At 35.5% G+C, this 15,492-nt stretch overlaps 1 protein-coding gene across 1 annotated transcript in view; it reads right to left on the minus strand.

Moving 5' to 3' along the window:
- The window catches only part of DNAH7 (dynein axonemal heavy chain 7), a 118,944-nt gene that overhangs the window by 100,441 nt on the left and 3,011 nt on the right, over positions 1-15,492 (minus strand). Inside the window, exons 2-12 of the mRNA XM_087731018.1 lie at positions 14,177-14,242; positions 13,591-13,699; positions 13,323-13,476; positions 12,883-12,976; positions 10,839-11,019; positions 9,925-10,000; positions 7,715-7,840; positions 6,108-6,227; positions 3,680-3,863; positions 1,965-2,144; positions 362-637 (exon numbers count right to left, since the gene is read on the minus strand). Coding sequence (XP_087587144.1) covers positions 362-637; positions 1,965-2,144; positions 3,680-3,863; positions 6,108-6,227; positions 7,715-7,840; positions 9,925-10,000; positions 10,839-11,019; positions 12,883-12,976; positions 13,323-13,476; positions 13,591-13,699; positions 14,177-14,242 — 1,566 coding nt within the window. The remainder of the gene's footprint in view (positions 1-361; positions 638-1,964; positions 2,145-3,679; positions 3,864-6,107; positions 6,228-7,714; positions 7,841-9,924; positions 10,001-10,838; positions 11,020-12,882; positions 12,977-13,322; positions 13,477-13,590; positions 13,700-14,176; positions 14,243-15,492) is intronic.

The raw sequence follows: 15,492 nt of genomic DNA on the forward strand, positions 1-15,492 counted from the left end.
CTTACAGGGACAAAGGTGTCTCATGTTAAGGATCCTCTCTCTGCCTTAGGTGCTTGGAAGAAATTTGGAGGTAGCTGGACCCACACTTTCTCTTACGCCTTCACATCTAAGAGGATCAGAGTCTGAATGCCTTCAGAAGTCCCAAAACAATTTCTAGCAAAAGTAACTGTCTGTCTTAAATACAGCAACTACACCCCAGAAATGCTAACTCTTGAAAAGCTCTGTTTTTCTGAAGAAATTGATTTTATTTCACTTTAGTTATCTCACAGCTAATTATTATCACCTTTGACTGACAACACTCAGTACAAAATCAACATTAAAATGATACCCATACCTCTCCATGAATATTATTATAATTTACCTTCCTAGAGGTATATTTTATTTCCTTAGCAAGTTTCTGGTACTTTATAATTTTCCTTTTCATTTCTTCAAAGGTATGTTGCTCTGTCAGGAATTGATCAATATCTTGTTCAGCTTGTTTGTTTATCAGGAAGCTGTACTCATCGTAGAGCTTGAGATGTTCCACAGGTGCAGCACTTTCTCTGATAATTTCTTCTCTGATCCTTTTCTTATGTTCATCCAAGATCTCGTCTAGGATAACAGGCTTCAAGAAAGTTGATGAGGACTCACCTTTTGGCTTTGGGGAAAAAAACCAAAAACAACAAAAAACCACAAAAAAAACAACCACATTTTCAACTAAATGTTACTCTAAGATCTTTCTAATTAAATTCTGATTACAAACCTAATTTTGTATATACAGCTATTTACATTCTACTCCCAAATTTTTTTTTCATCCTAGCGTATGGACGTTTGCCTCCAGCAAGAAATCAGAGCTGCTTCATTCAGAAACTCAGAAGTCCACATACTTACCCACGCAAAACAATCCTATCAACAATTTTAAATTTAATCTCCATAGATTTTATTTTTCCTGAACCACAGGCACAACTTCAATTTTGCTATCAACTGATGAATCTGTAGTATTAGAAATGTGGAAAACACTTTCCTGCAACCCCCCAGAAGATCTACAGCCTTGCTCTTGTGCATTTAGACATGCTTGAGATGCTTCTTTTAATTTGCCTTTTCACAGGTTACGGATTAGTGCTTTTATAAAGCATAGCATACTACTCAAGTTTCTGCTTGGTCATGTGTTCAAGCATATTAACAAAAATGTTGAGGGTTGGTATCTTTATTTAAAATTCAAGTTGGTGCTAAACAGAAAGGACAACAGAATGTCCAAAATTATACTCCTTCAGGAAAAAAAAAAATGTTCACCTCCCACAGCTCTCTGGGAATGATCAAGATGCACCACAGGGCATTACTTTCACTCTCTCCATATTAAAAACTAAGACTGCTACACTGAAAGTAATATGCAATTCTAAACCAAGTAGGTACTTTTTTGGGTTGTTTAGGTTTTGTTGGGGTTTTTTTGGTTTGTTGTTTTTTTTTTTTTTAATTATTTCACAAAATTATTTTTACTTAACCTGAATTGTTTCCTGTTTGACCTAACATTTTAATCTCGTTCAATGCATAAAACAACTAAAATATAAACTGCTTAAAAATTATCATTTAGACTATTTTTAAAGGATAGGCTACTCAAAAGATTCTATATTTAAAAAGACAGTACCCTTTCCAGTACGAAAATAGAAGGTATTTTCCAGAATACTGCAGAAATGTGTTTAAAATTTAAATGCATCAATTCTGTCTGTAGTACATTTGTAGTAGCTGCTGCAGAAAATAGCTCATAAACTAGGCAATTCTTGGCTTTTTATTTGCTTAGAGAACAGCGTTTGGGCCTTTTATTAATAAAATTAAGATGATTTCAAAGTGTTCCAAATATTCTGAAAGACTATTATAATATTACTATGTGAATTCTGACAATACGGCTCTTCATTAAAATACCTGGGAACTAAATGTAGCAACAATATAATGATAAAACAAAACCCATAAGGATTGTAATTTCTTACCCACTCAGAAAATAATTTGGTCTCAACTCTTGGTATATCACTGACAGCTTGAATCATTACAGTATAAACATTCAGTAATATATCCTCATAGTCATTAAAGTCAGGTTGAAATTTAATACCGTCATTCTGAAGGATTAGCCTCAGGATGAAACCTGGGTGTTTGCAGGCTTGGACTGATTTCTAAAACAAAAAAAAAAAACAAACAAAAAAAAAACAAACAAAAAAAAAAACAAAAACAAAAAAAAGGAAAGTAAAATATAGGTTAACCTAACTCAAGCAGGAGAAGTCAAAGGATCACTAAGAATTACTCCAGCATATGCATTTTAAATTGTCAGGACTTTAATTGCAAATGACATGCCATAATCCTAACAAAAAATACTTCTGCAAGTAGGAAGTATGTCTCTGATAAAATTAACATAAACTGATGTTCATTAAGATTAAATACAATGTTATTTTTAGTAGACACAAGAAGCATCCTCCATGCACCAGCCAACAACTTTTATAAAGTTGTTTGCTTAGACTGAGGCAGAGTAGCTTTACAGTAGTAGCCCTCACAAGTATAGCAATATATTAATTATTATGTGTACAGCAGTACATGCATTCATCATCTGGAGCAGTCGCTATGAGTCTACTAACCTTAAAAAAAAAAAAAGCAGCGTTACACCCAATTTTATTTGCTAAACAAGAATCTGATCCATTAAAAACTAATCTGAGTATCACGAGGGTTTTATTTGCAGTATGGATTCCCATGTATTTCAGTATGAAAATTTGCACATACTTTTGTCTTTGGCGGCATAATTTGACATTTTTCATCATATCTTTAATCTGGATCAGACATCTCTTAAAGTATGTTAACAGATGTGGAAAAGTTAACTTCACTAAAATTTAATTAGGAAATATGAGGAAGCATTTTATCACTACTAGGTAGCACAGGATTACCATTAGGAAGGATAAGATTAGAAAATACGCACCTATTACTAACAGAAATTAGTACTGTAGACATCAAAGCGCACTTAACTCAGAAGTATACAAAGCAATTACAGGGAAGTAGGAATGAAAAATATATATTCTGCTTCCACAACATGATTGATTCCTCACTTCCTTACATTCTCTGCATGTTTTTTCATCAATATTATCTGAAGCCAGAGTTCTGTGGATATTTGATGGCAAGGCTGTATTAACAAAAAGCTGAACAACGATCCAGTTGCACTCCAAGACATCAAATATCAATGAGAAATATTTACCTCTACAATAGACATTATGTGAGCACAAAAGAGAAACTCCTCCTTAGTTACTTCCCCTGCCTCCCCAAGAACTATTCTGCAAAAGCATGTAGTAGACACCTACTAATACCAGAGAGAAGGTAAGTCTTCTTCACAGATGGGTATTACAGAGAGAGAACACTAGTGCCAGATGCAATCGGCCTTTATATTAATGAATTTATGCTGTATGCCTGACTGCAGCATGTCCTTGAGGATACCAGATTTAACATACGTTGATATTTCCCTTCTTACATGAGAAAAAAAAAAGTTATTTTAACTCTACTTAATAAATAATGCATTCCTAAAGTATTATTCCTTTTTTTCCAGAAAGCATCTGCCACCAGAGTTCATCCTTGTTTTTCTCCTATTATTCTTTTCAAAAGGAAAATAAACAGGAAACAAATTGTACATGGATAAACAATGCTGCTAGTGTGCATATGAAAGACTACTTACTGCAGATTGAACAATTAAATCTGTAAAGTCTTGAATTGAATGTAAAAGCAAATGTTGCAGTTGACGAGTCATTAAAGTGGCAGCACAACCGAAGAAAGACTCTAATTTAGCGATGCTGGCATTGCTGGGTACTTGTTTTCGTTTATTACCTTGGTAAAAGATTTTCTGCAATTCTGGAAACCACCTTAAAAGAATACAATATTTTTAATTTTTTCACATGATTAGCATTAATAAACCTGTGGGTTTAAGTTAATTGCTATAAATGCTTATATTACGTGCAGTCAAAACATGCTGCAGTATACTTGGGAAACTATAGTTTAACTTAAGTAGGTCATATGGTAGTATCTTTAAATTCTAAGAAATCATGTCTCTGAAAATGTTATCTATTATTATGGAATCGTATTTAAAATATAAGATATTGTGACAGACAAATTTGCTGTCTTGCTTTGGCCTACTATTTCTCAGGCCAGAAAGGCTTCACAGGCAGCATACTTAAGTCCCAGAGGTTCAGCAGTTTGTTATGCATCCTTGTAACCTCAATAAATGTTAAGATGCAAAAACAATCCAAAGGGAATTCTGCCCAGTTGCCCTTAACCAAAATGAAATTGGCTCTGGCACTGCTGGGAAATAGGAAGGAAGAAAGTACAGAAGCATGCAGCCTTCAGTTAAGAGCAGAAAGGTACCTTCAGCGTCAGGAAAAAATACATCTGAAAATGGTAAAGGCAATACGTAACAGAATCACAGAATAGAATCATAGAATTGTTAAGGTTGGAAAAGACCCTTAAGATCATTGAGTCCAACCGTTAACCTAGCACTGCCAGTCCACCACTAAACCATGTCCCTAAGCACCGCGTCTACCTGTCTTTAAATACCTCCAGGGATGGACACTCAACCACTTCCATGGGCAGCCTGGTCCAGTGCCTGACTACCCTTTCAGTGAAGAAGTTTCTCCTAATATCCAACCTAAACTTCCCCTGGTGCAGCTTGAGGCCATTTCCTCTCATCCTATCCCTTGTTACTTGGGAGAAGAGATCGACCCCCACCTTGCTACAACCTCCTTTCAGAGAGTTGTAGAGAGCGATAAGGTCTCCCCTCAGCCTCCTCTTCTCCAGACTAAACAACCTCAGCTCCCTCAGCTGCTCCTCATAAGACTTGTGCTCTAGACCCTTCACCAGCTTCGTTGCCCTTCTTTGGACACGCTCCAGCACCTCGATGTCCTTCTTGTAGTGAGGGGCCCCAAACTGAACACAGTACTTGAGGAGTGGCCTCACCAGTGCCGAGTACAGGGGCACGATCACCTCCCTGGTCCGGCTGGCCACACTATTCCCAATAAAAGGCAGGATGCCATTGGCCCTCTTGGCCACCTGAGCACACTGCTGGCTCATGTTCAGGCGGCCAGACATAGTAGAGGAAATAAACAATAGTAGAGGAATAGTAGAGGAAATAAACATAGACAAGTATGGAAATGAAAACCTTCAAGGTTAATAGCATGAAAAAAACACGTATTTGAGACTATAGTAGTCTCAACAGCTGTTTTATTTAATTACAACCTGAAATAGTAAAAATGTAGTAATATATAACTGCAGGAATCAAGCATTATTGGTTAAAGAAAGATCAGATGCACACAAACAATACAGTTTGGCCACAGATATCTAAAAAAGACCTAGCAATTTTGATGCTTTATTTGAAAACTTAACTGCAGCATACTGAGCGCACTACCAAGAAAATTGCCTTTCTTCTTTTAAAATATCTCAAACTGAACATACAAACATTATGATATCCAAAGACTTTACTTTCAAAAATCTTATCATAATCTCTAAGGTCAACAGATCTCATTAATATAATATTTTTCAGATGACTCTGCTGTCAGAAACAGCTACAAAACTGAAAATATACAAACTGAAATTCCAAAATCATCAACAGATGTTCTACACAGATACTGTTACTGATGGGATAGGTTAATCTTCCTATCAATGAGACACTTCCTTTGTGTGAACTAGGGATGGGGCAAGTCTTATTATATAATAAGTTATATCACAGTTTATATTCTAAAATGTCATAAATTATGGATAGTAGTAACATTGTATTTTCTCATTTATCCAGCACAAACGAGTCCACAAAATAAAAGCTTTTGTCATAACAGACCAAAACACATATATTCTTAACATCCCTCTGAGACGCAAAATACATGATGCTAAATTCAGAGTAAGAAAACTGCACAAATCATGATAACATGCTCAATATTTACACGGTAGTTTTCATTCATAGGCCTCAAAGCATTTCACAACACTGCATCTCTTTCTTTAATATGTATTATTAAAACGGATCATTCCTTCTCTCTCCAGAAAGTTCAGGGTTTCAAAAACAGCTGAAGAAAAAGTTAAAGATTTCCCTGTAACTTAAAAAATATGGATATGCTGGATCATACTTTTTAGATAGAATCACTTTGGATTTTCCAATTTCCTTTATGACTTTATTCTGGAAAAATGAAAGTTCCTCAGCTTCTTGTTTATTGCGAAATATTTCTGTATCAAGAAGGCGTAAATTTCTGAAAAAGAACATAATATGAATATTTTAGGAGCATATTCACTGTATCTTGGTTTTTATTCTTTTGTTTCCATAAAAATTCTTTCATATTTCACATTTCAAACATGAATACTTAAAAATAATGTTATTTTCAGAAATTAGCTTCTATTGTTTCAGAACAGGCAAATATAAGTACTGCAATACTGTCTGTATGCATGGTCTTAAATTGACGTTATAATTACTACATGTGAGAGTACTAATAACCATTTGCAGAACCAGAGTTTGTGTATATGTAACTCATTATATATAGGATCAAACATTAAAAATTCTGAACACGTTAAATAGCATTCTTTCTAGGACTGGATGGATTTTTACAAATATTATAAAACAATGTAAAAGTAATAAATAAAGCTAGCTTCAAAATAATTTTCAGTTTTTATATTTTTAAAAGACATTGTCTGAACTTTGTCTCCTACTTAGCAGATACAATGAAAAAAAAAAAAAAACAAACAAAACAAGACCACTCCTTGCAACTTGTTATAGCACCTGGCCTGGACAGGTCAGTTCATTCTCTTTTGTATCACCAGTCAAGAAATAAGCAAGCAGTTTGGTCTACTCTGGGAAGCAGAAAATAATAGCCCATCTAATGCCTTTTTCCCTTGTTAATCAGATAAGAGGAAAAAAAACTAAAGTGCCCTGCTATGCAAGACAGCAACCCTTCTTCTCTTCTTGGGAGACAGACTGTTTTGAATATTCCTGACCTGAGAAAGCCTGAAAAAAAGTGTCAGATTTAAATAGAGATTAAGGGACTACATTAAAAGCAAGAAAGACTATTTAAACGCAGAAGTCATATCCAAAAATAAATTATTTTTCAAACATGTCAGAAGCAGGAAGCTTGCCAGAGTCTGCAAGATAACAAAGAAGAAGAAGAAAAAGAAAAAAAAAAAAAAAAAAAAAAAAGAGGGCTTAGAGAAGATCAGATCATAGCAGCTCCATTCTGGAGCCTTTCTGTACAAGGAACATGGTGTCTCAAATCGAATAGTCAGTGGAACAGGCTGTAGAAAAAAAACAACCCAAAAATCAAAATCACAAATTGCCAGGTCCAGATGGTATCTCACCCAAGCTCTAAAGAAAATCAAGTATAAAATGGCTAAACTATTCAACTTTCATGTATAGCTTTTTGCCCAAAACTGCCTAGATACCAAAGGAAATGAAGATGGCAAAGCATTCCATGTGATTTCTGGGGAAGTACAGATAAAGTACAGAGGAAAAGTTGGCAGAAACTCTTCAAAGCATAAAGTTAGAGAGAAGACAGACAAATACATTTGGGATAATGGCTTTTGAACAAAGCCATCATATCTATGATCAGTGTTCAGATTCATATATTGTAGCAGTCCCAAATTCAATAGGGCAACTTGCAAATCTTAAGATGTCACCATCCATTATTTCCCTATATTGATTCTGAAATCATTGACCAGCTGAAACCTAAGAGATATAGATAACACTTACTTAAATGAGGTCTCCCATAAGTTCAGAACAGCAAGCATTGAAGGATTTATTGTGTGCAAATTTTCTTTCAGGTAACTGCACGCTGACAAGAAAGACTTGTTCCAAGGTTTTGGCACTACTTTTATTCTAAAAAAAAAAAAACAAACCAAACACCAACCACAAAACCAACAAGAAACAGTAGGACGAATGTAGCTGTGCTAAGAACTGAAATATTTATACATTTGTTTTCAGATAATTGTTTGCATCACAGAAAGCACAGAATTCAGGAGATAAATCTAGCTTTCTGCTCATTATTCAGATTCAAAAAGAAGTCTTCAAATATTGACCACCGTATAAAAAAAAAGAAATAATACAAGAGAAATATTGGCCAGATCCTAAGAGATCTGTAAGATCTGTAACCTATTCATGGTCCCTTATATTTAGCATGTAATGAAATAATATATGTATATAATGTATTTAGTCAATTAATATGCAATTTTCTACAATATGTAGTATCTGTCTTATGCTCATCACATCAAATTTGTGAAAACTCATAAATTTAGAGCCTTTTTGTAAACTCAGTTGGTCTGCTTTCAAATTTTTAAAAACATTAAGCTATTTTGGTGTTTTGTTTTGTTTTATATACTCATACCCTTTTTTTGCTTTAAAAACCGTTGTCATTTTCTACAGGCAGTCTGATTTTACTACTAAAATATTAAGTGTTGCAACTTAAGTAGTATACACTGCAACTTTTAGGTTGTAAGGGAAAAGCAAAAACACTCCTGACAAATTTGTCATATATTTATAATACTTTTGTTCCCATTTTCATAATGAACTCCTACCAAAAAAAAAAGAATTTCTGATATAAAATGAAATTTGTATCCATTTCTCAGTGAATCTGTATTCTACAGGAGACAGAAGAAGTAGCTACAGGAAGTTAAAAAACTAGAAGTTTTTCCACATCTATTTTACATATTTCTTTAGAAGAAAGTTTCATATTTCAAATACTGTTAATGGAATAAAACTGTTTTAACAATGATTATTCTACTAGGAGAATTTTGTACTTTTGGATTTTCATGTAAGCATGTGACATAAGCTTATATACAAACTACTGTGATGTCCCACACAGTTCCTAGGAGATACGGAAGGTCTACAAAGAATCAGTTGTGGAATGGCCTCTTACCCAGGGGGATACAATAACAATAAATTCATCATACATTATTTCTCTTTTTAAGATGCAAATTGCTTAAGTAACATCTGTCAGAGCCACCCCTTCTATTATATTCTAATGCCTACCATTTGATATTTAAAAGCATCTACCTCAAACCACAGGCCAGAAATTATGTATAACAATCTTTTCTGTTTTTAAAATCACTTAGTAATGCTACCTTCAATACAGAGCCTGGTTGATATCAGTGGAAATGTTCTGTTTCTGCAGCATTTGTAAGATTTCATTCCTCTACAAACAAATTTATTTTACAAGTTTTTGGCTATAACTATGAAAAAGGTACCTCTTCACTTTCACATCTCAGGAAGAATTAAAGTATGTTCTAAGAAAGTTGATACTAGGCAGGCTGATCCACACTAGACAGATGTATGATACTGGCAGTAGCATTATACTTGCTTTCAGTAGACTGCAGACTTTTTAAGGCAAGTGTGAATGGAATGGAGACAGTCCATTACTCTAACAAAGGCCACATCTATCCACACCAGTACGGAGGTTGCTACATACTGAAAAACCCAGCCAGAAAAGCTAGGCATCTATCACTGTTTATACTACATATTGCTGAATTGTTCTGAGGAACAAAAAAGTCCGTATTTATTACATTCTTAAACCTGTATGTATTGAGCCAAACTGTCACAATCTGTAACTAAGACAGAGCTTCAGTGAAATCTATGCAGAACATGACATTGTTCCATTGATCAGAATGCAGTTTATACATAAGCATTTGGCCTGCTATATCCCATTTTCAAATGTTGTGGGATTAATTGTGAGACTTCTTACCAGTTAACCACTGCTAAACAAAACTAATTCCAAACAACCTTTCAAGGTAGACACATATTTTCCAGGGTTTTTCCAAAGATGCTGTAGAATCATTATTTAAATTTACATAACTAATAACTCTTATTTACAGCTGACACTGACTACCACTATTAAGACTGTTCTTTATACATGCTATTCTACCCCACTGTTCTCTAGTCAGTGTTTTTGAAGAAATATATTTTCTTACTCTGCACGATGAGGTAGAAGTAAATCTTCCTTCTCATCTTCATCTTTTTCCCTGGTGTCTCTTAAAACAAAGTCAACTGAAAAAAGTATTAAAAAAAAAAAAGACAAGAAAAACCAAAATAAGCTTAGCGAAAGAATAGAATCATAGAATCATTTAGGTTGGAAAAGACCTTTAAGATCATTAAGTCCAACCATAAACCTAACACTGCCAAGCCCACCACTAAACCATGTCCCTAAGCACCTCATCTATACGTCCTAAATCTCTCCACTGCTTGACAACCCTTTTGGTGAAGAAATTTTTCCTGATATCCAACCTAAACCTCCCCTGGTGCAACTTGAGGCCATTTCCTCTTGTCCCATGTTACTTGGGAGAAGAGATCAACCCCCACCTCGCTACAACCTCCTTTCAGAGAGTTGTAGAGACTGATAAGGTCTCCCCTGAGTCTCCTTTTCTCCAGACTAAACAACCCCAGTTCCCTCAGCCGCTTCTCATAAGACTTGTGCTCTAGACCCTTCACCAGCTTCATTGCTCTTCTTTGGACATGCTCCAGCACCAAAATGTCTCAACCAAAATGTCCAAATGCACAACTCTTTGAGACAGGCAGTTTTATCTAACTATACATGAAAAGGGATTTAGGAGAAAGCTATACTATTAAATAGGGATTTATAAAATAAAATAATGCTTTTAAAAAGTGTTGAAAGATCAAAAAAACTGAATAATATTAGCTTTGATTATTACAAGGATAAGAAAACCTGAGTATTCTTTTTATTAAAATGTGTTTCTAACATCCAGAAGAGCACTTTTGTATAACTCTTCCCCAATGGTAGTTCTCAGGAGTGAACAGCACCCAACAATGAATGTTTCTGAATATTAGCAACTTCGGAGAAAATGCAAGTAAACTCTTAGAAATCTACCTATAGCCTTTTTTACACTCAGAAGATAGTCTTCTTTCATTTCATCGGTCAGTGAATGTATACTTTCATCAAGTACTTTCAGATGTTGTGGAATTAAAGCTAAGATATGGTCTAGCCACGATTCATCCATTGGGGCCACATGTGCTGTATCAATTCCATGGCGAATATAATAGTAGTATTTCTGCAGGATAAAAGAATAAGATGCATTGGTTAAGTCCAGTACTAGAAAGTCATTGCTACTACAGGTTTAGCTAGAGATACGGGCTTAGTTAGTAAAAACAAATGTAATTAGCACTAAGAACTGATTTATGTTGTAAATTACATACACATCACTAAATCTGATGTAAATATCGTCATCAGCCTGCCAAACACCAGTCAGTAGCATAAGAATAAAAAGGTGTTGAGATAGAAAAACAGGGTATAGTGACATAAGCCTCATTCCGTTTCTCTGATAAGAGCTAAATAACAAAAATGTCATTGAAGAATGGACATAACTCAGAAATCTGGCTTTTGTTTTGGTTTTGCTATTACAGTTCTACAATTCTGGAGAGATACCTCTCCTTTGCACTCAGTACCAATCTTTTCCTTAAATACATTTTCAACATATATTCATCTATCTCATCATTCCAGTGCTGCCATTAGTATCCATTATCTCTGGGGCTGGACCACATATTCAAAAAGCAAGCCGTGCGTTCTGCAGAGTTTTGTATGGATATGCAACATACAGCTAATGCATTGCTTGGAATATGACTATATAACCACAAATAAGTACATCTGCTTGTATGCCAGCATTTAAACAGGCATGTGAAATCTAATTAACAAAACCTCAAACCATTAAAGGAAACATAGATGAAGAACTCTATCAGCCCAAATTCAAAGAAATGCAGAATCTTTCAGCTGAAAGATTTCCAATGTCAGAAAGTAATACATGAATCTATTTCAATCAATTTATCCCAAAATGAAGTTAATCTATTTTAAATATAAATAAATCACAAAATTGTGTATACAATTGTGTCATTCAAGGTATCTTAAACCAGAATAATAATCATAGAATCATAGAATCGTTAAGGTTGGAAAAGACCCTTAAGATCATTGAGTCCAACCGTTAACCTAGCACTGCCAAGTCCACCACTAAACCATGTCCCTAAGCACCGCGTCTACCCGTCTTTTAAATACCTCCAGGGATGGACACTCAACCACTTCCATGGGCAGCCTGGTCCAGTGCCTGACTACCCTTTCGGTGAAGAAGTTTCTCCTAATATCCAACCTAAACTTCCCCTGGTGCAGCTTGAGGCCATTTCCTCTCATCCTATCCCTTGTTACTTGGGAGAAGAGATCGACCCCCACCTCGTTACAACCTCCTTTCAGGGAGTTGCAGAGAGCGATAAGGTCTCCCCTCAGCCTCCTCTTCTCCAGACTAAACAACCTCAGCTCCCTCAGCTGCTCCTCATAAGACTTGTGCTCTAGACCCTTCACCAGCTTCGTTGCCCTTCTTTGGACATGCTCCAGCACCTCGATGTCCTTCTTGTAGTGAGGGGTCCAAAACTGAACACAGTACTCGAGGTGCAGCCTCACCAGTGCTGAGTACAGGGGCACGATCACCTCCCTGGTCCGGCTGGCCACACTATTCCTGATACAAGCCAGGATGCCATTGGGCATGAAGAACATCCTGGCCCTTAGATGAGGGTAACCCAAAGAGAATTGTCTTATGGATTCTATGTGCTCAGACAAAGCAGTGCACCCTCCCTTGCAAGTTATTCTCACCTTCAGCAAGTGTAGAAAATGTAGAAAAGATTCCTTTCTTATTTCCTGACATTGGTTATCCTCCAGTTACTATTCCATTCTGCAGTTCTTTGAATCACCCATACACTCCTAGTGCTCCATTCTCAACAGTAACACTATAAATAATATATTGTGTGAAACTAATAGTGCAAGATTATGTCACTGTTGGTCATGTCTCATTGTGCAGTCATCCTGTCAATATTTACAATAAATGCCTGACACTGTATTTCATTTAATACTCTAGAAAACAATCTTTAGCTACCAAAATATCCTTCTTTATTGGTGTAGAAGAATCTGCTCTTGGAGGATGGGTTCCATCAAGGGATGGAAGATGTTCTTCAGTAAGGTCTTGCTGTCTGAGACAAAAAAACAGAGTATGCGTCACATTCTTCAGATACATTTTACTGGCATAAGTATACATAGCCATCCCACACATCAGTTATGAACAAACAAACCAAAAAAAGGTAACTGACAAAACTTTACAATGTGCACAAGACATTCTGATTCAGACAGAACACCGAAGCATGTCACCAAGTTTGTATTTTATCTGCTAAGGTTCAGCTTTTGAAATTGGTGACATAGTTCATGCTCATATACATACTTCCAATTTGCAATCGTCAAAATTTTAAAATAATTTAATTTAAAAATTTGGTTCATCTACCAAAACGGAAAAACACATTATTCAAAGATAAGGAAACTCACAATATGATGTTAACAAGTGCACTTCTGAAACTTTCATGGTTTTTTTTCAGATGACTGCTGCTCTGCAACGTAGAATTTGATGGTCCAGCATCTGGTTCATTATCTCTAGAATCCTGTATCTTGTTTCTCTTGCATCTCACCTTCAAATAGTCTCCTTGCAGAAAATACATTTTGAAATTAAGTTTAAAAAAAAAAGTTCAAATGTATCACACATATGTTTTTGTTTCTGAGAGGTTTTCTTTAGTAGTACTAAAAATGTTAACCTTACCAGGTGAATACTCATTTTTTATAGTAAACTCATCTGACTCGTCATCTTTCTGTTCTTTGCTGAGATGGAACAAAGGACAAGTCTGCTGCCACAGTGGTTTAGACCTTGCCTGGAATAAATATTTTATATTTTAGTTTTACACTTGTTGTAGGTGCTACTAACACACACTTCAAGACTTCTTAAATATAGTAAATCAAAGAAACTGTAGCCTAATATACAGCAGGAATAAGGCAGCATAAAAATCATACAATAAACTACTGCTTATATGTTGCCCTCAAATTCTAAACATCCAGACCATTAGAGATAAGCGTGCTAAACGTACGTGTAATATTTGTAAACTCTCTAGTTTTATACCTTACTTAAATATTTTCAAACTTGTTCAAATGCTCCACTTTCCATGTTTTCCAAATATTGAAATATAAACAATGCTCCACATACAGATATACATATACAATACACATACCTAGTGCAGAGAGAGAGAATATATGTACCACCATATATTTGAATGAGAACCATGGTCTTTACATAACCATGCTGTGACACATATTTGAAAATGAAAGCTTACAAAAAAAGTCAACAAAACTACCTGAGACAACTGTGGTAGTAAGTTCACTGTTCTCTTTGCCGACTTTCCTTTGCCACTTGGACTGGGCTTGAAAAAAAAAAAAAAAAAGAAAAACACAACCAGATATTTAAATTACTACTAGTATTAGACTTTCAGGAATACTAAAACTTGTACTCTAGCTATAATTCTGTTTTTATCTCTTATGTAATAATTTTTACACATACAATTTCATATCACTTCCGCTATTCTTCCTAGAGTGTTTCCATGCAGAATTCAACTTTCTCAAATGCCTCTGAAAAATCACAGCTCTGGAAAATTAATTTCAGGCTGGGAAGCATTTATGGAACCTTTTTGCCAAGATATACATTAAAGCATTACAAGGTACCATGAAATAATACAAATAAACAATTAATTTTTTTTATTCCTGTTCTTCAGTCAACATTTTTTAAAACACAAAATGGTCCTTTTTTTCTAATGCAGAAACTTTCATTTAAGAGTGTCCAGTATTCTCTGCTTTTCTACGATGCTGATCCCTCAGCATCAGACATCAAAGCTCTCTGTCTAAAAGCACGCTCTGACCATGCCCAGGACTCCGGTTAGCACATTTTAGCAAGGTACAGCACCTTCCTATAAACAAACAAGACAATCTAGTTGCAAAATTATTTAAAATTGGCTCTAACACAACTGCCTTTGGCTATTCTTCTATTTCTCCTCTGTTTCACACCACCACCAATACCCCTGGCACCGCCTCTTTCCATGCAGCTGCACTTGCAGTAATACTGGATGTCTATGCTACAGCCACCCTCTTTCTGCTTCGTGTCTTAGGCAAAGGCTGTAATGGAGGAAAGACACAAAGCACAGAAAGTTTGTGTAGACATACCCCAGCTATCCTTAAACAAGTCGGGTTGGCTATCATTTGCAATACAGTTGCTGTGGTGTAGAACTCACACAAGTTTTAGGCACTTAACTATTTACATGAATTTTGCAGTCAAGGATAAACTCTGGCAATTCCCAAGTGAGCCAAAAATCAAATCAGGCTCCAAAGAAAACCTCCCTCAAAATACAGGAATTTGACAGTGATACAATATGCATAGACATGCATTATAGTTGTTAGCAATCTCTTCATAAACTAATCTGTGGTCCAACTTGTGAAAGGGGAGCAAACTCATTCCAGCTCAAGGGAGTTCTTCCCCTGAATGTGATGGGGAGAAACTCCTTCACTACCACTAGCTGCAACAGGGAGTCATACAACAAAATATTTTAAGTATCTTGTTTCAAAATCAACAGCACTACTGTTTTAATGAACAAAAGATCCATCCTCCCCCTTTCTGTCCCCA

Source organism: Nipponia nippon, unplaced genomic scaffold, assembly GCF_047370975.1.
Source record: "Nipponia nippon isolate SJK-2023a ecotype South Korea unplaced genomic scaffold, ASM4737097v1 scaffold_5, whole genome shotgun sequence".
NCBI classification, from domain to species: domain Eukaryota; kingdom Metazoa; phylum Chordata; class Aves; order Pelecaniformes; family Threskiornithidae; genus Nipponia; species Nipponia nippon.